Source organism: Gouania willdenowi, unplaced genomic scaffold (assembly GCF_900634775.1).
Source record: "Gouania willdenowi unplaced genomic scaffold, fGouWil2.1 scaffold_332_arrow_ctg1, whole genome shotgun sequence".
NCBI classification, from domain to species: domain Eukaryota; kingdom Metazoa; phylum Chordata; class Actinopteri; order Blenniiformes; family Gobiesocidae; genus Gouania; species Gouania willdenowi.
The window spans coordinates 821,834-849,201 of NW_021145094.1; the positions used below are offsets into that span (position 1 = coordinate 821,834).

General features: G+C 36.3%; 1 protein-coding gene across 2 annotated transcripts; it reads right to left on the reverse strand.

Moving 5' to 3' along the window:
- Nucleotides 1–11,176: 11,176 nt before the first annotated feature.
- On the reverse strand, nt 11,177–19,786 carry LOC114459643 (cell wall integrity and stress response component 4-like). 2 transcript variants are annotated; one of them, XM_028441831.1, is made up of 6 exons: nt 19,660–19,786; nt 18,022–18,611; nt 14,642–14,761; nt 13,922–13,991; nt 13,669–13,839; nt 11,177–11,687 (listed from the first exon to the last, which is right to left on the reverse strand). In XM_028441831.1, exons 1-6 carry the CDS (start codon nt 19,709–19,711, stop codon nt 11,548–11,550), a joined length of 1,143 nt encoding a protein of 380 aa, XP_028297632.1. In that variant the 5' UTR covers nt 19,712–19,786; the 3' UTR covers nt 11,177–11,547. The 2 variants fall into 2 exon arrangements, with proteins under 2 accessions (XP_028297632.1, XP_028297631.1); XM_028441830.1 differs by lacking the exon at nt 11,177–11,687 and adding an exon at nt 11,896–13,068.
- Between the last annotated feature and the right edge of the window lie 7,582 nt (nt 19,787–27,368).

Below are 27,368 nucleotides of genomic sequence, written 5' to 3' on the forward strand. Positions count from 1 at the left end.
TTTCTTTAAACACACATAACTAGGGGGAACAGATGTTACAGTCTCTAGGTCAAAAAAGACACAGAAATGATCAGATAGAGCTAAGTCTCTTACATCAACAGCAGAGATATCAACACCTTTAGAGATAACCAGATCCAAAGTGTGACCTTGAGTGTGTGTCGGACCAGTCACATGTTGTGTAAGACCAAAAGTATCCATTAAAGCATACAGTTCTTTGGCAGTATTGTCCATGTTATTGTTTACATGAATATTTAAGTCACCTGTAATTATTAAAAAGGTTGTATTCAGTGCATACAGTGGGGCAAAAAAGTATTTATTTAGCCACCAATTGTGAAAGTTTTTGAACTTAAAAAGATGAGAGAGGCCTGTAATTTTCATCATAGGTAAACCTCAACTATGAGAGACAAACCTAGATTTAAAAAAAATCCAGAAAATCACATTGTAGGATTTTTAATGAATAAATTTGCAAATTATGGTGGAAAATAAGTATTTGGTCAATAACAAAAGTTGATCTCAATACTTCATAATTTACCCTTTGTTGACAATGACAGAGGTCAAACGTTTTCTGTAAGTTTTCACGAGCTTTTCACACACTGTTGCTGGTATTTTGATCCATTCCTCCATGTAGATCTCCTCTACAGCACTGATGTTTTGGGGCTGTTGCTAGGCAACACAGACTTTCAACTCCCTCCATAGATTTTCTATGGGGTTGAGATCTGGATACTGGCTAGGCCACTCCAGGACCTTGTAATCCTTCTTCATTAACTCTCTGGTCTTTGGAGAGAGCAGACGTGTTTTCATTCGCTCCGATAACACGACCTTGGCTACAGCTGGCTACAGCTGAACAGCCTGAAAAATTGGGCCCAAGACTGAAGGAAAATGGTGAAAAAAAACCGCAGGGAGGCCCTTCAGAACCCAATTCGGGTTTGGAAGAGGTCAAGGAGATGATACGCGAGGGTCTACGAAACCTATCTGCCGAGATAAAGTCGTTGGAAAAGACGCTGGAAAACTCACTGGAAAGACTACAAAGCGAAACAAAGGTACTGAAAGAAAAGAATGAAAGAAATGCTGAAGAGATAAAATTGTTGAACGCGAGGGTTGAACAGCTGGAACAAAAGGAAAGAGAGAAAGATGTCATCATCACAGGCCTAAAGATAAAACCCAGGAGTTACGAAGAAACAAAATCGATTGAACAACAGGTCATTGACTACCTGGAGTCGAAGGACATTGTACTGAACCCTGACAACATCAACTCTTGCCATCTCCTGCCAAAGAAAAATGATAACAGAGCTGTAAAAATAACCTTCACGAATATAAAATTCAAAGGAGAAATACTCAAGCAAGGAAATAAACTCAAGGGAACGAAGGTGTACATCAATGAAAACCTGACGAAACAAAATGCAAGCATTGCATGGAAGGCACGCCAAATAAAAAAAGAAGGAAAGATTATGAAGACGTGGTCAAAAAACTGCAGGATTTACATCCTGGAAGAAGAGGACGGAAAACCAGTTCTCATCAAAACGATGGAGGACTTGGGAAAATACGAAGGATCCACCTAAACAACAACATTACTGATGGTAATCATGGATATGGACCCAGATCTATATAAACACTGGAAACAAAACTCAGACTGTGATTATTTTACGGAGACTGAATTAAATGTGGAATCCAAGAGTAAAAAAGGTCTGTCATTTATTCATTTCAATTGCTAGGTGGTGGGGTGATTAAGGATTACATTAAATTTAAATTCAAAGTGTTTATTGTCATATGTGCAGTTAGAAACACGTTTTTTTTTATATACAATGAAATTACTTACCTTGCTTATGAACTAAGATATAATAATGTGTTTATACAAGTTAAATCTAACAGTGGAAAATACAACACTGCCAATAAAACTAACAACAGCAGTTAGAAACACGCTTATGAACTAAGATATATTACATTAAAATACTACCTTGCTTGTGAACTGGGATGTGGTGATGTGTTTATACAAGTTGGATCTGATCCCATCATCAGACAGTGGAGGATACAACACTGCCAATAGAACTAACAACAGCTGGATTACCCTTGATGTAGAGACAAAACAAGGTGACATTGTGGATGAAAAGGGAAGAATCTTCCAAACACCTTCGAAAGAGGAACTATTCTTGAACTGGAGGAATGCTAACAACGTCTGGCAGGGAACAAGGCCAACACGAACAAAGATAGAGGAGGAGGACAACACTGACTACAGATGAGAATACACAAAAAAGGACGTTCAGAAGAAATCAAGAATGTTTTGACCAGAGAGACATGTAAACCCATGTAAATTTGCGATGGTAAAACAGGGGACGGGACCCGGATAAGCAAACTGCTTCTCTCGTCTCCTTTTTCGGCATGTACAAAAAAGAAAGAAAAAAAAGTGAATGTAACCATGTCGGAAATAAACTGAATAAATAAAATAAATAAATAAAAAATAAAATGCCCTTGCTGATGGAAGGAGGTTTTCACTCAAAATCTCACGATACATGGCCCCATTCATTCTTTCCTTTACACGGATCAGTCGTCCTGGTCCCTTTGCAGAGAAACAGCCCCAAAGCATGATGTTACCACCCCCATGCTTTACAGTTGGTATGATGTTCTTTCTCCTCCAAACACAACAAGTTGAGTTTTTACCAAAAAGTTCTATTTTGGTTTCATCTGACCATATGGCATTCACCCAATCCTCTTCTGGATCATCTAGATGTTCTCTAGTAAACTTCAGACGGGCCTGGACATGTAGTGGTTTAATCAGGGGGACACGTCTGGTACTGCAGGATTTGAGTCCCTGGTGGCGTAGTGTGTTACTGATGGTAGACTTTGATACTTTGGTCCCAGCTCTCTGCAGGTCATTCACTAGGTCCCCCCGTGTGGTTCTGGGATTTCTGCTCACCGTTCTTGTGATCATTTTGACCCCACGGGGTGAGATCTTGGAGCCCCAGATGGAGGGAGATTATCAGTGTCTTGTATGTCTTCCATTTTCTAATAATTGCTCCCACAGTTGATTTCTTCACACCAAGCTGTTTACCTATTGTAGACTCACTCTACCCAGCCTGGTGCAGGTCTACAGTTTAGTTTCTGGTGTCCTTTGACAGCTCTTTGGTCTTGGCCATAGTGGAGTTTGGAGTCTGACTGTTGAGGTTGTGGACAGGTGTGTTTTATACTGATAACCAGTTCAAACAGGTTCCATTAATACAGGTAACGAGGGGAGGAGGAGCCTCTTAAAGAAGAAGTTACAGGTCTGTGAGAGACACAAATCTGGCTTGTTTGTAGATGACCAAATATTTATTTTACTGAGGAATTTACCAATTAATTCATTAAAAATTCTACAATGTGATTTTATGGGTTTTGTCTCATTTTGTCTCTCATAGTTGAGGTTTATCTATGATGAAAATTACAGACCTCATCTTTTTAAGTGGGAGAACTTACACAATTAGTGACTGAATACTTTTTTGCTCAACTGTACAACTGACAGCAGTTCAGCAAACTCATCCATGAATTCTCCAGAATATTTTGGGGGTCTATAAACGACTAAAAACAGAACTCTTGAATCACCCTTCAGTAAGAATGACATATATTCAAAGGAGATAAAATCACCAAATGTTATTTCTTTGCACTGAAATATTGATTTAAAAAATGGCAGCAACTCCACCACCTTTCCTGTAAGTACGACACTTATTTAAATAAATAAAGTCTTGTGGTGAACTTTCATTGAGAATAGTATTACTGATACCATCATTCAACCATGTTTCATTAAGAAATAAAAAGTCCAAGTGATGTGTCAAAATAAAATCATTAATTATTAGTGACTTGTTAACAAGAGATCTAACATTAAGAAGAGCTAATTTTAAAGACTTTACTGGAGACACTGGTGGACTTTTTGGATGACATGTTATAGGAGTCACATTTTTATCTCTATTAAGCTTTTTGCTTTTCTTTAATTTCACAATTTTACCTGTGTTACCTGTCACCACAGGAATTAAAGAAGCTGCATTAACTCCATAAGGCCCTGACTTTTTCTGGTTGTTCCTAAAAATAGAGCTATTGCAGTCTGGACCCAGCACACATCAGGCCTGTGTCGCTCTAAGATGAACACAGCTGGCCTGAGGAGAAGAGTGATCCTGAGCCTGGTATCGTCGAGGAGGGATGGGTGGTGCAGATTGACCATGGTGGGGTAAAGGGTGGGGTGTCAGTCTTGTGCCAGCCAGAACCAGCTCGTTCATCTGGGCAGTTAAATCCAAGAAGGCAGGGGTAGGAGAGAAGCTGGATGAGGTGGAAGTAGGTGAATTTTGGGGTGAAGCAGGTGGGTCCTGAGATGCGGGGGTTGGGTTGACCTCTTCATTTTGGCGATTTTGATTTCTTGCTGGAAGCTCATGGACTCCATGTTCTTTCCTTGTTGTTTGTTCTCTGATGGTACATGTTGTCCTCTGTCTTTATCAGAACTGATAGCAGTGTGACTGGTGAAGTAAAACAAGTTGGATGTGAAGAGTTTTACTCCAGCCTTGTTTAGACACAGTCCATCTGCTCTAAAAAGATGATGACGTTCCCAAAAAAATAGGAAAATGTTCTATAAAATTTAGTGAAAGGGCAGCACAAGCCGAAGACAGAAATTTATTCAAAGAGTAAATCCTTGAGAATTTCAGATCTCCTTTGTGGACTGGAGGTATCGGGCCACTGATGAACACTTTAGGCTGTAAACAGCTCACAGTTTTTAGGCAGATGGGTGAAATCCTGCTTTAACACCTCAGACTCCTCCTTGGCTAAATCATTTAACCCAAAATGAATCAACATTTTTCAAATGTGGGTAATCTGCAACAATATGCAAGATTTTGTCAGCCAGGTCTGATACTGTGTCATTAGGTAAACAGATCACTTTCACGTTGCTGCTAAACATCTTCTGAGCATCTTTAACAGAAACGTCTCCCACTATCAGTGTGTGAGGTTGTTGCTTTGGCCTACCATGTCACTTTTGTTTTCCTGAAGCACTTTTAGTCTTCACAGTTCCAGAAGGTTGTGTGTTGACCTCATTAGAGCAGATCCTAGGTCATTCAGCAGTGGGATGAATCGATTACCCAGTTCTACATGAAACTGGGTTTGTGACTTGGTGATACTCCTGCCTTTAGCAGATGTCCACTTTTGTGCCTGGGCAGACAAAGGAGTTGATGTTGAGGCTGCAGTCTGAGAAGGGAGTGCAGGCCAGTCCGTCTCATTATTGATATCAGGGCGCTTTGCTCGGCCCGTTAGCCTTTGAAGTGGATATGACTTTTTCTTAGGCTTAGCTCCCAGAGTATTCCAGGGAGGACTCACACCTGTTGGCTTATCAACGGGAACAGGATCCTCCCTAGGCCTGATAGCTTTGTTAGCACGGGCTGGTAGCGAGTTAGCTTTATCCACTCCGCTGTTTTGAAACAGCGGCACAGTCGTATCATTATCATATCCACAGTGTCCATTAACCTCAATGTTTACTTGTATTCCTCGCACTGTAGTCTCCAGTTCAGTAATCTTTTGGAGAAGACTGCTGTATTCTGTTGTGGAAAGAGCCATTCTTCTGCTAGCTAGCTTGCTACTTGTAGCTAGCTAGCTTGCTACTTAGCTTTCCAGTTGAGCCAGCAAATAAAAAAGCAGTAGATGATTACCTCAGAGCCAGAGTCAGATGGTAAATGATAGAGTTTGATGTTGAGGTATCGTATCATTTCTCAGAAGAAAAAGAACAACTATAGAGTACATACTGTCACTCTCTCTGTATATATATATATATAAATGTATAGAGTATATACTGTACACGTGTCTCGATTCAGTCCTTTGATTCTGAGAATTGGTGGATACAGTCCTGATGTGATAATTCTATAATACATTAAAAAGATAAAGAACAAAAAAACAGATCCAGGACGTCTCTTATTTATTTTATTCACCTTATTTTAACTTTTAACCCTAAACAGACACAGATCAATCAATCAATAAATTAACTTTAGACTTTAGTGTAAGATTAAATAATATTAAATACAAATGTTTAATATAAAAATCATCTTAAAATAGCAACAGACATGTTAATAAATAATAAAATAAAAGTACCACAGAGCTGTAAAATAAGACCAGTAATGAGCTTTTATTAACTCTTAATGTTTAATCTAATCATTTAGTTTCACACATTAAAATGTATTTTTAATGATCAAAAGTATGATAACTTCATTATGTTGGTATTGTAGGTTTAGATCATGTAAAGTATTATTAAATAAAGTGTGTAGATCTGCAGATAGAGGTTGATGTAGAGCACACCTGTACGTCCTGTTGTAGACGCTGATATAGACATACTGTAGTAGATTAACTTAGGATGGTCTATTCTCATACACTAAAATAGACACGCACACACACACATCACACAAACACTGGTGTGAGAACACACACACAAACACATGCACGCGCAAACAAACACTTGTGCGGAACAGACAAACAGAGCTTTCTTATTCATTTACACTGTAACCATGGTAACCAGAGCGCTACTTCGCAGTGCAATGGCTGCGGTGTGACGCGGCGCAGCATAGCGTTCTGAACGTTGTGTAATCAATACACCAGTATACATTTATATCATAAAAATATATAGAGGTATTTAATATGAACGATATATCACCACCTCTATAATGATAATAAATATATATTTATATCATAAAAATATATAGAGGTATTTAATATGAACGATATCCACCACCTCTATAATGATAATAAATATATATTTATATCATAAAAATATATAGAGGTATTTAATATGAACGATATATCACCACCTCTATAATGATAATAAATATATATTTATATCATAAAAATATATAGAGGTATTTAATATGAACGATATATCACCACCTCTATAATGATAAAAATATATTTATATCATAAAAATATATAGAGGTATTTAATATGAACGATATCACCACCTCTATAATGATAATAAATATATATTTATATCATAAAAATATAGAGGTATTTAATATGAACCATATATCACCACCTCTATAATGATAATAAATATATATTTATATCATAAAAATATATAGAGGTATTTAATATGAACGATATATCACCACCTCTATAATGATAATAATATATATTTATATCATAAAAATATATAGAGGTATTTAATATGAACGATATATCACCACCTCTATAATGATAAAATATATATTTATATCATAAAATATATAGAGGTATTTGGTATGAACGATATATCACCACCTCTATAATGATAATAAATATATTTATATCATAAAAATATATAGAGGTATTTAATATGAACGATATATCACACCACCTCTTAATGATAATAAATATATATTTATATCATAAAAATATATAGAGGTATTGGTATGAACGATATATCACCACCTCTATAATGATAATAAATATATATTTATATCATAAAAATATAGAGAGGTATTTAATATGAACGATATACCACCACCTCTATAATGATAATAAATATATATTTATATCATAAAATATATAGAGGTATTTAATATGAACGATATATATCACCACCTCTATAATGATAATAAATTATATTTATATCAAAAAATATAGAGGTATTTAATATGAACGATATATCACCACCTCTATAATGATAATAAATATATATTTATATCATAAAAAATATAGAGGTATTTAATATGAACGATATATCACCACCTCTATAATGATAATAAATATATATTTATATCATAAAAATATATAGAGGTATTTAATAGAACGATATATCACCACCTCTATAATGATAATAATATTATTTATATCATAAAAATATATAGAGGTATTTAATATGAACGATATACCGCCCACCTCTATAATGATAATAATAATATTTATATCATAAAATATTAGAGGTATTTATATGAACGATATATCACCACCTCTATAATGATAATAAATATATATTTATATCATAAAATATATAGAGGTATTTAATATGAACGATATATCACCACCTCTATAATGATAATAAATATTATTTATATCATAAAAATATATAGAGGTATTTAATATGAACGATATATCACCACCTCTATAATTCTAATAAATATATATTTATACAAAAACTATATAGGGTTTTAATATGAACGATATATCACCACCTCATACTGAGATAAATATATATTTAATATCATACAAGATATAGAGTATTTAAAATATGAACGATATACCACACCGCCCACCTCTATATGATAATAATATATATTTATATCATAAAATATATAGAGACAAACCAAATATTTAATATGAGAGATAGAATCACCACATCTATAAGGAAATATACATATATATTTAGCACTACTACACATATATAGAAGGTATTTATGGTATGAACGATATATCACCACCTCTATAATGATAATAAATATATATTTATATCATAAAAATATATAGAGGATTTAATATGAACGATATATCACCACCTCTATAATGATATATAATATATATTTATATCATAAAAATATATAGAGGTATTTAATATGAACGATATATCACCACCTCTATAATGATAATAAATATATATTTATATCATAAAAATATATAGAGGTATTTATATGAACGATATATCACCACCTCTATAATGATAATAATATATATATTTATATCATAAATATATAGAGGTATTTAATATGAACGATATATCACCACCTCTATAATGATAATAAATATATTTATATCATAAAAATATATAGAGGTATTTGGTATGAACGATATATCACCACCTATAATGATAATATATATATTTATATCATAAAAATATATAGAGGTATTTATAACGATATATCACCCACCTCTATAATGATAATAAATATATATTTATATCATAAAAATATATAGAGGTATTTAATATGAACGATATATCACCCACCTCTATAATGATAATAAATATATTTATCATAAAAATATATAGAGGTATTTAATGAACGATATATCACCACCTCTATAATGATAATAAATATATATTTATATCATAAAAATATATAGAGGTATTCAATATGAACGATATATCACCCACCTCTATAATGATAATAAATATATATTTATATCATAAAAATATATAGAGGTATTTAATATGAACGATATCCGCCACCTCTATAATGATATAAATATATATTTATATCATAAAAATATATAGAGGTATTTAATATGAACGATATATCCACCACCTCTATAATGATAATAAATATATATTTATATCAGAGTCCTGATCGGTAGATAACATCTGATTCTGATTGAGTCTGAAACCATGTGATCAGGCCTGATTCTGATCACGTGATTGGATCGGACATCCTCAATTATAAATCAATCAATCAATCAATCAATCTTTAGTTGTATAGCGCCAAATCATAACCAATGGTATCTCAAGGCACTTTACAGTAGAGCAGTCTTAAGGACGGACTCTTCATTTTATGGATACACACATATGCATATATACGTATATACACATACATATGTATCCCACACCCAACATGAATTCATCATGGCGGCAAGGAAAACCTTCTGTTAAGCAGCAGGAAACCTTGTGTGGATCCCATTCCTATGATGAACAGCCATCCACGTTATGCTGTGTTGGGTGTGTGCAGAGGAAAAGGGTGGAGACAGAGCCGCTGGAGTCTCTGTAACTCCACACTGAGGATCCCACGGACCTGCAAGACAAAAGCCAGAAGGAGTACAGGAGCAAACACACAAGGGAAGAAGCAGACATAGAGGGAGTGTTTGAAAGAGGAATGGGACCCTCTCCGGTCCCTCTCTAACCTAAATGACCTCTCTCTTAATGCCCTCTCCAACCTCTCTCCAACCGAGCATATAAATGTATATAGTGTCTAGATTTCTACTATACTTGTATGATTAGGATGATGAACATTTATTTGATCCATAAAACTCACGTAGACACATTTCATTCACACATTTTCTGTGTTTTATTTTTTTGTATTTGTGCTGTGGTTTTCATTTACTTTTCTGTTGTATTTATAATCGTCTTGTGAGTTTTTTGGAGTATTTGTGGTATTTTTTCTTTCATTGTTGTGTACTTTTTGTCTTCTCGTCTGTTCTTTGGTTAGGCCATTTCTGTTGTCGTTTTGTGTTATTTTTGTTGAAGTTTTGTATTTATCTGTGCAATTTTTGTCGTCTCGTGAGACTTTCAGTTAATCTTGTGTATTTACGTTGCCATTTTGTACATTTTTGTGTACCTTTTTTGTTGTTGTGCTTATTTTTGTGCTGTAATTGTTTTACAATTTCCTTGTTGATATTAAACGTTACCTGTTGGGATCAGCCAATAGGGTGTGTGTGTAGAGTCACGTGATGTATGGCAAGTGATGGGGTACAGTGTGTAAAAAAATAAAGTACCTACAGTAAGTGATGACACACAGTACACATTCCTTCAAAGAACAGAAGACGTGACCATTTTTGTTGTTATTTTGTTAATTTTTCTGTTAGTTTTGTGTATTTTTGGGGAGTAATTCTGTAGTTGTTTGTGTTTCTTTGAGTCATTTTGTGTTCAGACCAAGGGCCATGTGTGGCCCCCGGGCCGATGGTTGCGTATCGCTCTTAAGAGACCCTCCATTGTACTACTGACTAAAGTACTGTTAACTTCAAAATAAGAGCTATGTTTACAAAAGACTTAAAAAAACTAATGGAAGACCAGAAGAGTCATTTATTTTGAAAAGGGGATGTTTGATTTTTATCTTGAAGGTTGAGTGTGACTAGTGTGCACACCGTGCATACTTAGAACATGTCCCCATATAGCACGTGTGTCAAACTCAAGGCTCGGAGACCAAATATGGCTATTTCAACAGAGAAAACATGTCTAAATGAATAAATAATTGAGTTGTAATGATCTCAGCCCTCCTAAACACACTATGACCCCACCTGACAGACCTGAATGTGTGGCCCCACCCACCACTCTGTTATGGTACCTCTCCATATTTGTTTAAATATGCATTAGCCTTTAGCCTTTAGCTAATCACAGCTAATAGCGACATCGTGAGCTAGCATATAGCCTGTTTAGCTTCATTCCTCCAGATAAAGCACAGCGTTGATCATGTGACAGTAATTAAAGAAGGTTCAGACTGGAAATACTGGATATGCTGAGTCATTGTTCAGATACTGCTTTAAAAAACACACACACACACACACACACTGTCTGTTTATAATCTTTACATTTAATATTTGTTCAAACACCTGTCCCCGAGCGTCCCCATCAGTGCTAAGCATTTCAAAATAAAAGCATGTAAAAGGCTTATTTTTGAACATTTTTAACAATCATAACTTTATCTTTTCCAAAGGTCATTTAAGGTGGTGGGCGTGTCACTTTAATGACATCAGAGCTTTGCCATCACTGACACGTCTTTATTAAAAAGCTCATATTAAACTAATTAAACTCGTGATTATAAATGGCAGGAATATGATATTATACGTGTGAAACATCTCTAGAAGCAAAGATCATTCACGTCTATCTTCAGATGCGTGGAAGCAGCAGACCATGGTTCCCAACATGAGGCTGGAGGCCCCTCACAGCGGCTGGTAGCCATCTGCGTTCTTCCTGCGGTGCCATATGTAGATTACCACCACCACCACCACCAGGATCAGCAGGGTCACGCCCACCGCCACCGCTACACGATAGCTCTTAGTATCCGCAGGACATGACTCAGCTAGAAAACAGATCATACATTAAGTCAGTGGTTCTCAATATGAGGCTCTTTATGTCTTCATTATTATTATTATTCCCCTAGAAAATATTAACAGAAATGTACTTTTTAACCCTTTTGTTTTTCTCTATTTTCTTTGGCCATTTTACAACTTCTTTTTTCCCTTTTTGACCCTTTTCAAAGTTTTTGACACATTTATCCATTTTTTTCTTTCTTTAACAATTTTTTGCCACTTTTAATCCAAATAATCTACTTATTGCCATCACATAAAACCTCTTTTTTGGCCCATTTTAGTCACTTTTTTCTCATTTGTTACCAAGTTTTTGCAACTTCCTATTTTCCATTTTTGCCTCTTTTGAAAATAATGACCCCCCCCCCCCCCCCCCCATCTATATTTTAGCTCCTTTTACCAATTAATATAATTTCTTTCTGATTTAGTTTTTTTGCCACTTTTATCCAATTTTGTTCTTTTTTAAAGCTTTTTTGGCCACTCTTCATCCAAATAAGCTACATTTTACCATTACATACCACCTGTTTCCTCTGTTTGTTTATATCACATGACATGTCATTTAAAATCTCAAAATGTTCAAATAACTCAATTTTATCTGAAATTGTTTCACATAATTTCTCCAAATCAAATCCAAATTTCTCACAAAATCAATGAAATTTACAGCCCGCGCTGGAAGACCCCCGCCAAAACTGGACCACCCTGTTATAGTACCTCTCCATATTTGTTAAAATGTGCATTAGCCTTTAGCTAAGCTAATCACAGCAAATAGCGACATCGTGAGCTAGCATATAGCCTGTTTAGCTTCATTCCTCCAGATAAAGCACAGCGTTGATCATGTGACACAGTAATGAAGCATCAGGCAATATGCTGAGTCATTGTTCAGAAACACACACACACACACACACACATTCTTTACATTTAACATTTGTTCAAACACAAGCAGAGTGTCCCTGAGCGTCCCCATCAGTGCTAAGCATTTCAAAATAAAAGCATGTAGAAGGCTTGTTTTTTTGTCTTTTCCGTCGTTTAAGGTGGTGGGCGTGTCAAGCGTTGCCATCACTACACGTCTTTATTAAAAAGCTCATATTAAACTAATTAAACTCGTGATTATAAATGGCAGGAATATGATATTATATGTGTCAAACATCTCTAGAAGCAAAGATCATTCACGTCTATCTTCAGATGTGTGGAAGCAGCAGACCATGGTTCCCAACATGAGGCTGGAGGCCCCTCACAGCGGCTGGTAGCCATCTGCGTTCTTCCTGCGGTGCCATATGTAGTATACCACCACCACCACCACCACCAGGATCAGCAGGGTCACGCACACCGCCACCGCTACACGATAGCTCTTAGTATCCGCAGGACATGACTCAGCTAGAAAACAGATCATACATTAAGTCAGTGGTTCTCAACATGAGGCTCTTTATGTCTTCATTATTATTATTATTATTATTCCCTAGACAATATGAACAGAAATGTACTTTTTAACCCTTTTGTTTTTCTCTATTTTCTTTGGCCATTTTACAACTTCTTTTTTCCCTTTTTGACCCTTTTCAACATTTTTCATGCTCTTTCAGATTTTAGCTCTTTCCTATTTTTCATCCATTTTTGCAAGTTCATTTTGACACTTTATCCAATTTTGGTCCTTTTTTTTAACCATGTTTGGCCACTTTTCATACAAATAAACTACCTTTAGCCCAAAAACACCTTTCCTTTCCAATAAATAGTTTTCCTTCTACATTTTATGCCACAATTTTGCTGTTTTTTACTATTGTTTGCCACATTTTGCTGATAATATCTGATCAGGTGAACAAACGATGCGTTGAGGAACCTGAAACCTGTAGCATTGCTGGGAATGAGTCCATAAATAGACGTGTGTTTAACGAACGCTGACAGACCTGCACATCCAGCTGATCCAGTTCATACTGAGATAAAGGGTTGATGGTGAACACTGAGGTTAGTGGTTAAACTCACAGTAGCCAAAGCGGTTCTTGGTCAGATTGAACGCTTGCATCTTGTCCTGACTCACGTCCAGGTACAGGTTGTGGCCCAGGTAGAGGGAGTCGTCCTTGCACGAGTAGCAGTGTCCGATTCCAGCTGCAAACAGCTGGGTGGACTGGTTACTACCAGTGAAGGATTGTTTTACTGTCACACACACACACAGGACGGGTTGGACTGCATACCACTGCTAGGCTTTACTGGAACTGATGATGATGATGATACATACCTCCTTTGTTGAAGGCATAAGTCAGACTGAATCTCAGAGAACTCACGTACACTCTGTTTTTAGCCACATTCTGAAGGAAATGGAAGAAATAAGGAGAGTTTTACACACTTCTCTAACATGGTTTCACTTCTCTAACAAACTCATGGCCCGGGGGCCAAATCCGGCCCTTTGGAGCATCTCATTGGGCCCACAGGAGAAAGTAAAAATGACAGAGAAAACATGAATCATTGTGTAAATGAAACTCAACAATATTTGCAGGTTCTCAGTTTTCCTGGTGCTTTTATCACATGATTATTACAGTCATTTTTAATGTTAAACTGTTAAATCCTTACATCTTCTCCATTATTACGTAATGTTTCCCTTAATTAAATAGAAAATCTTGTAAACATATAGATCCTGTTGTGACTGATATCTGTCACCTATTGATTGGATGTTGTCGGTTTCCTACATATTTTGTGTTTTATGTATATGTAGAAGTGTCAACTAGGAACAATAATGTTGAAATTATTATTATCATTTTATTTTATTTTGGGTTTTTTTGTTGTTGTTTTTATTATTTGTTTTCCAACCAAAAATCTGTGGCCCACTGGAGGTCAAACTGCTCCGTATTTGGCCCCTGAACTAAAATGAGTTTAACGACTGTGGTCTATGTGATGAAAAAGCTCAGGTTAGCGTCATGTGACCAATCACAGGTGTTCTCAGGCTAGCTTTCACAGGTACCTTGTTGTAGACGAAGGTGATGAACCCCTCAGTGAAGACGAGGGTCAGGTTAGCCATGGTGTTGTGACACCATCCTATGGCTGTAGTCTTGTTTGGTTGAACAATGAAGGTCCCGTTGTTCTGAAAAACAACCACAGCATCTTTACAGGACGACAGGACCAGGGTCTCCAACCTCTGTGAAACCGTGATATGGTGCTGTAACGTCTAATGGCTTTGTTCCCCAGTACAGCACTTTATTCATTATCATTTTATACTGCAGCGTTCTGTGTCTGAGATACTAGCCAGTCACACTCACCACAGCTAAAAATACTAAATATTAGTGATGTGAAAAGATCAAATATCCTTTAACACCATCAATGGCAAAATCTCTTCATATAATAATAAATTAATTCATTTAAAAAAGGTAGGAACATGCAACACGGGTTGGTGACATCTGCACTGAACCTTTGGAGTCTTTAGTTTTTAAGTCAAGTCTAACTTAGCGTACAGAAGTAAAGATGAACTAGACCAGTGTTTCTCAAATGGGGGTACGTGTACCCCTAGGAGTACGCAATGGCACTATAGGGGGTACTAGAGAGAGAGGAAAATTAACAAATGAAAACATTAAAAATATAGGGTTTTGTAATGTTTATTCTTAGTTAAAAATTATAATCAAACTGAATATTATCAGCAACACACATATACTGAATAATAAAAGGAACAGAGACACACTGAGGGGAGGATTCACTAAGATCTGAAATAAAGGGTGGTAAACCAGTAGATAGATAGAGATAGATAGATAGATAGATAGATAGATAGAGATAGATAGATAGATAGATATACATATAGATAGATAGATAGATAGATAGATAGATAGATAGATAGATAGATAGATAGATAGATAGATAGATAGATAGATAGATATACATATAGATAGATAGATAGATAGATAGATAGATAGATAGATAGATAGATAGATAGATAGATAGATAGATAGATAGATAGATATACATATAGATAGATAGATAGATAGATAGATAGATAGATAGATAGATATACATATAGATAGATAGATAGATAGATAGATAGATAGATAGATAGATAGATAGATAGATAGATAGATAGATAGATAGATAGATAGATAGATAGATAGATGTATAGATAGATAGATAGTTAGATAGATAGATATACATATAGATAGATAGATAGATAGATAGATAGATAGATAGATAGACATATAGATAGATAGATAGATAGATAGATAGATAGATAGATAGATAGATAGATAGATAGATAGATAGATAGATAGATAGATAGATAGATAGATAGATAGATATACATATAGATAGATAGATAGATAGATAGATAGATAGATAGATAGATAGATATACATATAGATAGATAGATAGATAGATATAGATAGATAGATAGATAGATAGATAGATAGATAGATAGATAGATAGATATACATATAGATAGATAGATAGATAGATAGATAGATAGATAGATAGATAGATAGATATACATATAGATAGATAGATAGATATATACAGTAGATAGATAGATATACATATAGATAGATAGATAGATAGATAGATAGATAGATAGATATATAGATAGATAGATATGGAAGATAGATAGATAGCTATGATGATCGATAGATAGATAGATAGATAGATATAGATAGATAGATCGATAGATAGATAGATAGATAGATAGATAGATCGATAGATAGATATACATATAGATAGATAGATAGATAGATATAGATAGATAGATAGATAGATAGATAGATAGATAGATAGATTAGATAGCTAGATAGATAGATAGATAGATATACATATAGCTATGGATAGATAGATAGATAGATAGATAATAGATAGTTAGATCGATAGATAGCTGTATAGATAGATAGATCTATAGATAGATAGATAGATAGATAGATAGATAGATAGATAGATAGATAGAGATAGATAGATAGATAGATAGATTAGATAGATAGATATATATAGATAGATAGTCGATAGATAGATAGATAGATAGTAGATAGATAGATAGATAGATAGATAGATAGATATACATATAGATAGGATAGCTAGCTAGATAGATAGATAGATAGATAGATAGATAGATAGATCGATAGATAGATAGATAGATATATAGATAGATAGATAGATAGATAGATAGATAGATAGATAGATAGATAGATAGATAGATAGATAGATAGATAGATAGATAGATAGATAGATAGATAGATAGATAGATATACATATAGATAGATAGATAGATAGATAGATAGATAGATAGATAGATAGATAGATAGATAGATAGATAGATATACATATAGATAGATAGATAGAAGATCGATAGATAGATAGATAGATAGATAGATAGATAGCTGATAGATATACATATAGATGATAGATAGAGATAGATAGATAGATGTATAGATAGATAGATAGATAGATAGATAGATAGATAGATAGATAGATAGATAGATAGATAGATAGATAGATAGATAGATAGATAGATGTATAGATGTATAGATTTATAGATTTATAGATGTATAGATGGATAGATAGATAGATAGATAGATAGATAGATAGATAGATAGATAGATAGATAGATAGATAGATAGATAGATAGATAGATAGATGTATAGATTTATAGATGTATACATAGATAGATTCTTTATTCATCCTGCAGTGTGGAATTTAGAAAAATACTATTACCGACACAAAATGACAACAGACACAATAAATGAGAGAAAAATACAAATGATCACTACAAAGTACAAAATAACAAAGAAACATACAAAACGACACCAAAAACACACACTGAGAGACAATAATTTACATATTAGCAACAACGCACAGAAATGACAACAAAAACACACACTGAGACACAAAAAACACAAAATGATGGTAGAAATGTTGACTAGAACATGACCTGACAGAACAAAGGTCAGTGTTGGTTCCACATCAGGAGGGAGAAAACAGGAAATGATCAAAACATTCTAAACTAAAAAAGAACTCAGAGAGTGTAGATCTCCACCAAGCAGCTCATGCTCAGCTAACACACTCTGCTAACACACTCCGCTAACATGGTAAACTCAGGATTACCATGACTACCTGTCAACATTGAGCTGTGGACTCTGAGAGAACCTATGACATCATCAACAAGAGGTTCTACAGTGTGGATGGGAAAATGAATGGAATATATATATATATATATATATATATATATATATATATATATAACATCATCAAAATATCATCACCTGCTCTTTGTCCCATTTATTAATGTTCCTGACACTTTGATCCAAATCCATTCATAACTTTTGAAGTTATGTTCCTAACCCTAAACAAGTGGGTACATAGAGCCTAAAAAGACCAACGTACCTTAGGACCCAGGAGGCGTATCTGCACTGCCATCTGAGCCAGGACACAGACATGATCCTTATTGTTTGTCACGTTTGTCACGTTGTACGTTCCTACCCGCAGGGTGGTGGGCGGGGTCGGGGCGGGGGGCACAGTCGTTGTAGACTTTGTTGTAGTGGTGGTGTTGGTGGTTTTGGGGGTCGTAGTGGTAGTGGTGGTGTTGGGGGTCTTGGTGGTGGTTTTGGGGGTCGTAGTGGTGGTGTTGGGGGTCTTGGTGGTGGTTTTGGGGGTCGTAGTGGTGGTGTTGGGGGTCTTGGTGGTGGTTTTGGGGGTCGTAGTGGTGGTGTTGGGGGTCTTGGTGGTGTTGGTGGTTTTGGGGGTCTTAGTGGTAGTGGTGGTGTTGGGGGTCTTGGTGGTGTTGGTGGTTTTGGGGGTCTTAGTGGTAGTGGTGGTGTTGGGGGTCTTGGTGGTGGTTTTGGGGGTCTTAGTGGTAGTGGTGGTGGTGGTGATGTTGGGGGTCTTGGTGGTGGTTTTGGATTCTAAAGACAGGGTGTCAAGGTTGAGCGTCTCCAAGTTCGGAGCCCCCCCATCATCACCAGCTATAGACAGACCTGGACCAATAGAAAGGAAGTGATTAGCACTGGTATAAAGAGTTCCACTGATACAGTATATCTACTGTTACTGGATGGAAATCATACTCAAGTACAAGTGCAAGTAATAATACATAAAAGTGAAAGTGAAAAGTAGGGTAATTAAATATTACTCAGAGTAAAAGTTACTAGTTACATTTACATTTATTGTTGGTAATAAGTCTTAGTACGGTTCCCTTGCATACAGTAAACATTATAAATTGATACAGAACAATCTAGCACAATTACAACTTAATTTATTTTCCACAAATGCATCCATCTACAGTATCTATATCTACTAATAAAAGCAAAGATAAAAAAATACACATAACTACAAAAAACATACATTACAGAAAAATACATCAAACAACAACAAAACTATGAAAATGACTCAAAATACAGAAAACTAAATATTTATACAAAAAATACACAAAATAACAACAGAAATGCACAGAACTAGACTAAAAAACACACAGAAAAACATTAAATGACTCCAGAATCACTGCAATGGCAACAAAAAACTATAATTATACAAAAAATACTCAAAAACACAAATATACATAATGACTCCAAAAAACATACATTACAGAAAAATACACCAAACAAAATAGAATATAAAAATGAGTATAAAAAACCAAACACATTTATCATTATCATGTTACGTAGAATTAAACCAGATAAATCACACACTATTATTTATTTTACACTGACACATAAAGCCTTTATAACACTACAGAGTACAGTATGTACACCTCTATGTACATACAACCTTCAAACACATACTCATATGGTCATAATTAACTCTACTTAAGCTCCTCCCACTATATGAATACATATTTCAGACGAGCACTGAACTAGTAATAATAATAACAATAATAACAGTATTATTATTATTATTAATGATACAAAATAATAAGAACAATAGCAATAATATCAGTAATAATAATATTAATATTAATATTATTATTAATAATAATAATAATAATAATAATAATAATAATAATAATAATAATAATAATAGATAGTATACCAATGACAGCACAGCAGCAGATTAAGATGATCCCCGTGAACTTCATGGTCATATGACTTCAACAGATCCTCACTGCAGCTCACTGTGTGTGTGTGTGTGTGTGTGTGTGTGTGTGTGTGTGTGTGCGCGCTCTCCTAAATACACTCTGCACATACACACCCACTGACGTCACAGCACTGTGTGTGTGTGTGTGTGTGTGTGTGTGTGTGTGTGTGTAGATAGGAAGTTATAGACTCCTCAACACATAGAGTTTATTACATAATGTCTCATATATAGGCTGTGTATATATAATGTCTATACATATATACATACTGTATATAGTGTAGTGTGTGACAGTCAGTGGTAGAGCAACTTATTGTGATGAACACACACACACACACACACACACATATCAGAGGAAGTGAAAGTTAGTGACAGCAGGATCTCATGATCAGAGCAGACTGATGTTTGTGTGTGTGTGTGTGTGTGTGTGTGTGTGTGTGTGTGTGTGTGTGTGTGTGTGTGTGTGTGTGTGTGTGTGTGTGTGTGTGTGTGGTGGAGAAGTTTCACTTTTGCTAAAAGGAAAGGTAATTTATTTTATTACACACACACACACACACAAACAAACACACACAATAATAACTAGAATATTGTCAAAGTTGTAATTAGCAACGACGACAACAACTTCTCATTTTGATCACAAATCATGTGACTGGTTTATTAACAGATAAAGTCTAACACACTCTGGCACCTCATACTGGTCCTTAAAGGGACAGCACTGTGTACGCCTACATGTTCATGATAATGATGAATACTGTCAATAATACAGTCTGCAGAGATCACTACAATATTTACTTTTTCTGAAGAAAATGCAGGTGCTGACCAACGTCACACTGCATTAGCATAGATTAGAATTAGCTAGCTTCAGCCTAGCATTAGCAAGCAGTAACATTAGCTTAGCATTAACCTTGCTTTAATCAAGCTTCAGCATTAGCCTAGCATTACCAATTGTCTAGCATTAATATTAACCTGATAGCAGTAAGCTAGTAACAGCATTAGCACAAACCTAAAATTAGCAATAACCTAACATTGCACTAACTTCGCACCAGTGACGTACAGTCAGGGTAGGCAAGGTAGGCAGTGCCTACCCAAGGGTGAATTGATACTTTGATTATTTGTTTTAATTATAATTTAATTCGAAATTATTTATTTTTCCATTTCCAATAGCCTACAGTATCTATAAGTTTGAAACTAGCCCAAATTACTAAACATCACTATTTCCTGGAACAGCGGGCACGGTCACTCTGCTGTAAGGCAGAGGGAGGCCACGCCCCCTCCCAAAGGCACGTTGCTGCTCTGCCTCTGTTCCCATAGTGTGTTTTTATGTGTTTACAGTTCCCAAAGATGAAAACCATTTACGTCCAAAGGCAGCTCTCTATGCTGCCTTTGGACGTAATCGTGCTATGCTAAATGCTATACGTACGTTCACAGTACATTAGTGAATTGATCCAGCGTGGCTGCTGCTACGTTCTCTAGCTAGTGGGCGGGATAACACTACAGTCAGGATGACAGCGCTAGAGATGATAGAGAAACTTTGTTTTGAGGAAAAACGACATCTTTTAAAAGATGGAGACCAACACCTGAGCTACCAGACCTTCAGCTAAGGTAAGATCAGAACATTGTTGGTTCTTTCTACAGTGAATGGAACAAAAGGAAGGATTGACTTTGTGGATGTTCCTCACTGAGGATGTTCTGAGTTGTTGTTGTTGTGATTTTCTCCATGTTTCTGTGTTTCCAACACAAACAACAGATGTGCTGTCGTGTCATGAGATATATGTTGTTGGAGAGTATGGAGGCTATATTAAATAATTGTTTATGTTTCTTTAATGGTGTTTATGTTGATTTTGTTTGATTAACACTTGCCATCAGAAACATATGAAATTGTCATTGGTGTTGAAATTGGTGGTCTCAAGGCCCTGCCTACCCAACCCTTGTGTTCACGGCACATCACTGCCTAGCAATAGCAATAACCTTGCATTAGCACTAACCTAGCATTAACATTAACCTATTACAGTTTTTTTGGATTGCTTAAGCACGATTTTAAATACACTACACACACACTTAGCACAACCACACACACACAATTAGCAACACTACAGATCCTTTGCATAATTAAACATTCTTGTAAAAACTATATATATATAACTATATATAACTTCTTTTTAAAAACCACACTTTGTTACCATATGAAACACACACGTTTCACATTACTGTACTCTGTTTACATGAGTTACAGTCTGCTGTGATAAACCTTCCCTATGATTACAGTAGCTACTATCAACAAAGTACTAATATTATGTAAATTCACCAAACACTACACAACACCAATGTTGCAACTGAAGAAACTCATTTATTTATCAACACAAAAAAAAAACAAAAAAAAAACTAGACATGGTCTCTTCATCTACTGTAACTGGATCTGGTCAGAGAATTTCATCTACATCACAGACAATGTCGTCATTAACAAGACATGATGAATGATGAATCCACCCTTGCATTGCTGCTACCTCCATCTGGTCCCAGGCCTCCTCCATAGATTGGATGAGGGGTACCTCAGCCTGGAAACAGAGGTCATATACCTTCACCTCCATGATGAGAAAAACTCTTCTCTAGGGTTGAGGAATGGAGAGTATGGTGGAAGATATAAGAAATGTAGATGTTGCTGAAACCAGTTCTGAACCAGAGCAAAGACATATTGTTCTAGACAACAATGTATAGAATATGATCCATTTGATGCTGTTATGTTGTGCTATAGAATGTAAGTATGAGTGCTGTGTTGTACGGCCCATATGGGCATGGTGGTGGAGGAGCCCATTCTGTGTAATGGCTGCACAGAGTGTTATATTACCCCCACGTTGCCCTGGGATATTGACTATAGCCCTGTGGCCAATGATGTTTCTGACCCTCCTTCGTGTTCTCGTCAGGTTGAACTCAGCCTCATCTACGTACATGAACTCATGCTGGATCTCCTCTCCATCCATTTGTAGAACTCTCTGAAGAACAGTATCAGGCACTGTGTAGATCTAGTATAGATATTACAGTATAAGATAATGAGACAGTAAACATGATCACACTGCTAAAGTGAATACATATCTCTACATAATCATGTTACAGTCGTTTCATCCTTTCAGAATTGTGCTCCAAAGACACTGGATAAATGATCTTCATGTGAATATGGTTCTTTTTTATGATGCGTGTCAGTGTTGATGTCCAGACCTGATGGACATTGTTGAATATGGTTATTGATAATGTTAGCTTGGAGCTGATTGAGTGTTATTACATTGTTGGCTAACACCATGTTTACTATCTCCCTCTCTTGCTGTTCTGTGAACATGGGAGGCCCCTCCCCCTTGTCGTTCCTGACCCTCAATCCTATGTAGAAAAAAAAGAACAGTTTACAATACAAGTCATTTCACAGGAAACAGTAACAGAAGTGCTGATAGTGCATATATTACAGTACTGTAAGCAGTTACTGAAACATGCAGATGTTTTTGATATTTTTATAAAAGCTATTTTCCAGTAGAAATGTTCTTATCACACTTGTTACTGTATATCAGCTTAGATGTGACTGTACTCACAGTCCAGCCTCCCTCAGCGTCAGGCAGTGGTTGATAACGTGGTCAACCAGTGTTGATCTCATTGGTCAGATTAGGTCCTCTTTGAGAACCTTCTTGTCTTCCTCTTCCTCTACCTCCAGCATGGCCTCCTTCTCTTCCTCTGTTGATTCCTCTTTCTCCTCCTGGTCCTCCTCTTTCTCCTCGTCCTCCTCCTCGTCTTACTCTTTCTCTGACTCTTTCCATTGTGCTTGAAGACGATGAACTCACCTGCTACTTTTTATAGGGCTTACACACCTGATTAGTGTGTCTACAATTAAACAAACCAGTGTTTTCACACCTGATGACTGTGTTGAACCAATTGGTTGGACGGTGTGGTCATGTGACAGTCAGTGCTTTGGTATTTAAGGAAGTGACTTCATGATAGATTTATGTGTGTAATGTATGTTAAGTGTGTTTAATGTTTTACAAATCACTGTGTAGAGTTTAGCAACAAGTGTGAGGTTAACAATGTGTTTATAGTTGTACAAATATGGGCTGATGTTTTACTTCTTCAGTGTAAGGTTTTACTAATGTAGCTAGCTGAAGGGAATGTGTGACGTGCTGACGTGGTGACGTATCGATCATTTCCTGTTTACACTCTACCGCTGCTTGCAGCGCTCTACTACTGTGTTCTGCTAACTCTAATCAAACTTGTTATCATTGATATTTTAGCCTTGAAAACACTTGTTTTAATTTTTTACCGTAGAGTTAAACTTACGAAGGTTAAGTAAAAAGCAATCTCGCCTCTTATAGGCAGTACAATCTCCTTTAAACTTCCTTTTGTCCTTAGCTTAGTTTAGCTTAAATTTAGCACCTATGGCTTCTCTCTCCTGCCCGGTGTGTCAGATGTTTAGTTACTCCTCGTCCTCCTTTAGGGACAATGGTAGTTGCATAAAGTGTAGCGTACTGTTAGATATGGAGGCGAGGATCAACAATCTGGAGAAGCGGTTCCGCACCCCTGATACCAAAACAGAAGCTAGCAAGCAGGACCTAGCCGGTGCGGACCGTGCTAGCTCTAGCTTAGCCTCCCCCCCGGCCAGCAATGAGTGGGTTACTGTCCGTGGTAAGCATAGTCGAAGGTCAAAAAGCCGCTCGGGACACCACCATGTTCACGTCTCAAACAGGTTCTCCCCCCTCCGTGAGGACAACACACTCACCGGGGAACAAACTCTGATAATTGGCGACTCCATAGTGAGAAACGTGAAGCTAGCGAAGTCAGCGGGCATCGTGAGGTGCATCCCAGGGGCCAGAGCGGGCGACATAGAATCAAATCTAAAGTTGCTGGCAAAGAGTAACCGTAAGTTTGATAGGATAGTCCTCCATGTCGGCACTAATGACTCCCGACGTCGCCAGTCGGAAGCAACCAAAGTGAACATTGAATCAGTTTGTGCTTATGCTAAAACAATGTCGGACTCCGTAATTTTCTCTGGTCCTTTACCAAATCTGACCAGTGATGACATGTATAGCCTATAGCATGTCATCATTTAACCGCTGGCTATCGAGGTGGTGTCCAGAAAACGAGGTGGGCTTCATTGATAACTGGAGATCCTTCTGGGGAAAACCGAACCTGATAGGAAGAGATGGAATCCATCCTACTTTGGAGGGAGCATCTCTACTATCAGAAAACATGGCACAGTCACTGTTATGACATCTCATGAATGAGACCAGAGGCAGAGTCCTCCACGCCCCTCTGCGCTTGCCTTAGGACAGTTTCCCTCCCATTGCTATTATGATAGCTGTGTTCATCGCCATGACAACTGTTGTGATGGTGATGAATATTATTTTATGGAGACGGTGTCTGTCCCTCGACCCATATTTCACAATGATTTTAACATAAAATCAAATAAAAGAGCTATCAATTATAAAAATCTGAAAAAAATTAAAATCTCAAATCTAGAAACACCAAAACATAAAAGCATTAGATGTGCTCTATTAAATATTAGATCACTGAGATCCAAATCTCTACTAGTAAATGACCTTATCTCAGAAAATAACTGATTTATTCTGTTTAACTGAAACATGGCTGTATCAAGATGAATATGTTAGTTTAAATGAAGCCACTCCTCCCAGTCATTTAAATACTCATATGCCACGAGACATAGGCCGTGGAGGTGGTGTAGCAGCTATTTATCATTCCTCTCTCCTAATCTATCCTAAACCAAAGGCCAGTTACACTTCCTTTGAAAGCCTGGTTCTAAATTTATCTCATACCAAATCAAAAACCTTCCAGCCAGTCTTATTTGTGATAATTTACCGTCCTCCAGGCCCTTATTCTGAATTTCTATCAGAATTCTCTGAGTTTATATCAAACTTAGTCCTCAGTTCTGATAAAATACTGATAGTAGGAGATTTTAATATCCATGTGGACAAAGATAGTGATAGCCTGAGCTCAGCCTTTATGACCCTAATAGACTCAGTTGGCTTTTTTCAAACTATTAATGAAGCTACTCATCGTTTAAATCATACTCTTGATCTTGTTCTAACATATGGCCTTGATATTAATGAACTAAAAGTCTACCCTGAAAATCCTCTGCTATCAGATCACTTTTTAATATCTTTTAACATTATCCTAGAGGATCTCGCACTGTGCAATAAAATAGTTAGGAGTAGAAATCTGTCCAATAGTGCTGTGGCTAAATTTAAAGAGGCCATTCCTGCTGCCTTAAACTCAGTGCACCATCCAATAAATAACTATGATATTAATTATAACCCCTCTCAACTGGATCTGCTTGTCGATAGCTCTGCTAGTCTACTAAAATCCACCTTGGACTCAATTGCCCCATTGAGGGAAAAAACTATTAAACGTCAGAGGAAAGCTCCGTGGTTTAGCTCTGAAACTCACACACTCAAACAAACAACCCGTAAATTAGAGAGAATGTGGCGCTCCAATAAAACAGAGGAGTCACGAATACTCTGGCAAGAAAGCCATAGTAAATACATGACAGCCTTACGACATAGTCCATCTACATACTACTCCTCACTAATTGAAGAAAATAAAAATAATCCGAGGTACCTTTTCAGCACTGTAGCCAGGCTAACACAAAGTCAGAGCTCTATTGAGCCCATGATTCCTCTAGCCCTCAGCTGTGAGGACTTTATGACATTTTTTAACCATAAAATTCATAAGATTAGAGATAAAATTAGCCACTCCCTGCCTTCACCTGGGCCTGCTGTACCATTAAATGTAAATAGGCCTAACCTAAACTGTTTCACACATATAGGACTTCAGGAACTTAACTCTATTATTTCATCCTCCAAACCATCGACCTGCCTTTCAGATCTGATCCCAACTAAGCTGTTTAAAGAAGTTATTCCCCTAGTCTGCCCATCTTTGTTGGAGACAATAAATATATCCCTATCAATAGGCTACGTGCCACAGTCCTTTAAAGTAGCTGTAATCAAACCCCTTCTCAAAAAACCTACTCTTGATTCCAGCACTTTAGCAAACTACAGGCCTATATCTAATCTTCCTTTTATTTCAAAGATTCTTGAGAAAGTTGTGGCGGCTCAGCTCTGTGACTTCCTTCAAAACAACAGCCTGTTCGAGGACTTCCAGTCAGGTTTTAGAGCTCAACACAGCACAGAGACTGCTTTAGTTAAAGTAACTAATGATCTACTCTGGGCTTCAGATGAAGGACGACTCTCAGTGCTGGTTTTATTAGATCTTAGTGCAGCTTTTGACACTATAGATCACTATATTCTACTAGAGAGATTAGAGAAATTACTTGGAATCACAGGGACTGCCCTAAACTGGTTTAAGTCCTACCTATCTGATAGGTACCAGTTTGTACACGTGAATAATAAGTCTTCTGTGTACACTAAAGTAAGCTACGGGGTTCCTCAGGGCTCTGTGCTAGGTCCAATCCTCTTCTGTATCTATATGATCCCCCTTGGTAATGTTATGAGAAAATACTCTGTTAACTTTCACTGCTATGCTGATGATACCCAACTGTATGTATCAATGAAGCCAGGTGAGACAAATCAGCTATCTAAACTTGAGGTCTGTCTAAAGGACATTAGGGCCTGGATGGACCAACATTTTCTTCTTCTCAACTCAGACAAGACTGAGGTCAT

Bases quoted from the DNA above. Each gene is read 5' to 3' on its own strand.
- LOC114459643 (XM_028441830.1), bottom strand. From the start codon at position 19,711: ATGACCATGAAGTTCACGGGGATCATCTTAATCTGCTGCTGTGCTGTC. The intron at 14,762-18,021 runs GTACGTTGGTCT...GTTGTTTTTCAG, and splicing joins TACGCCTCCTGGGTCCTAAG to AACAACGGGACCTTCATTGT. The intron at 13,840-13,921 runs GTATGTATCATC...TGTGTGTGACAG, and splicing joins TTATGCCTTCAACAAAGGAG to TAAAACAATCCTTCACTGGT.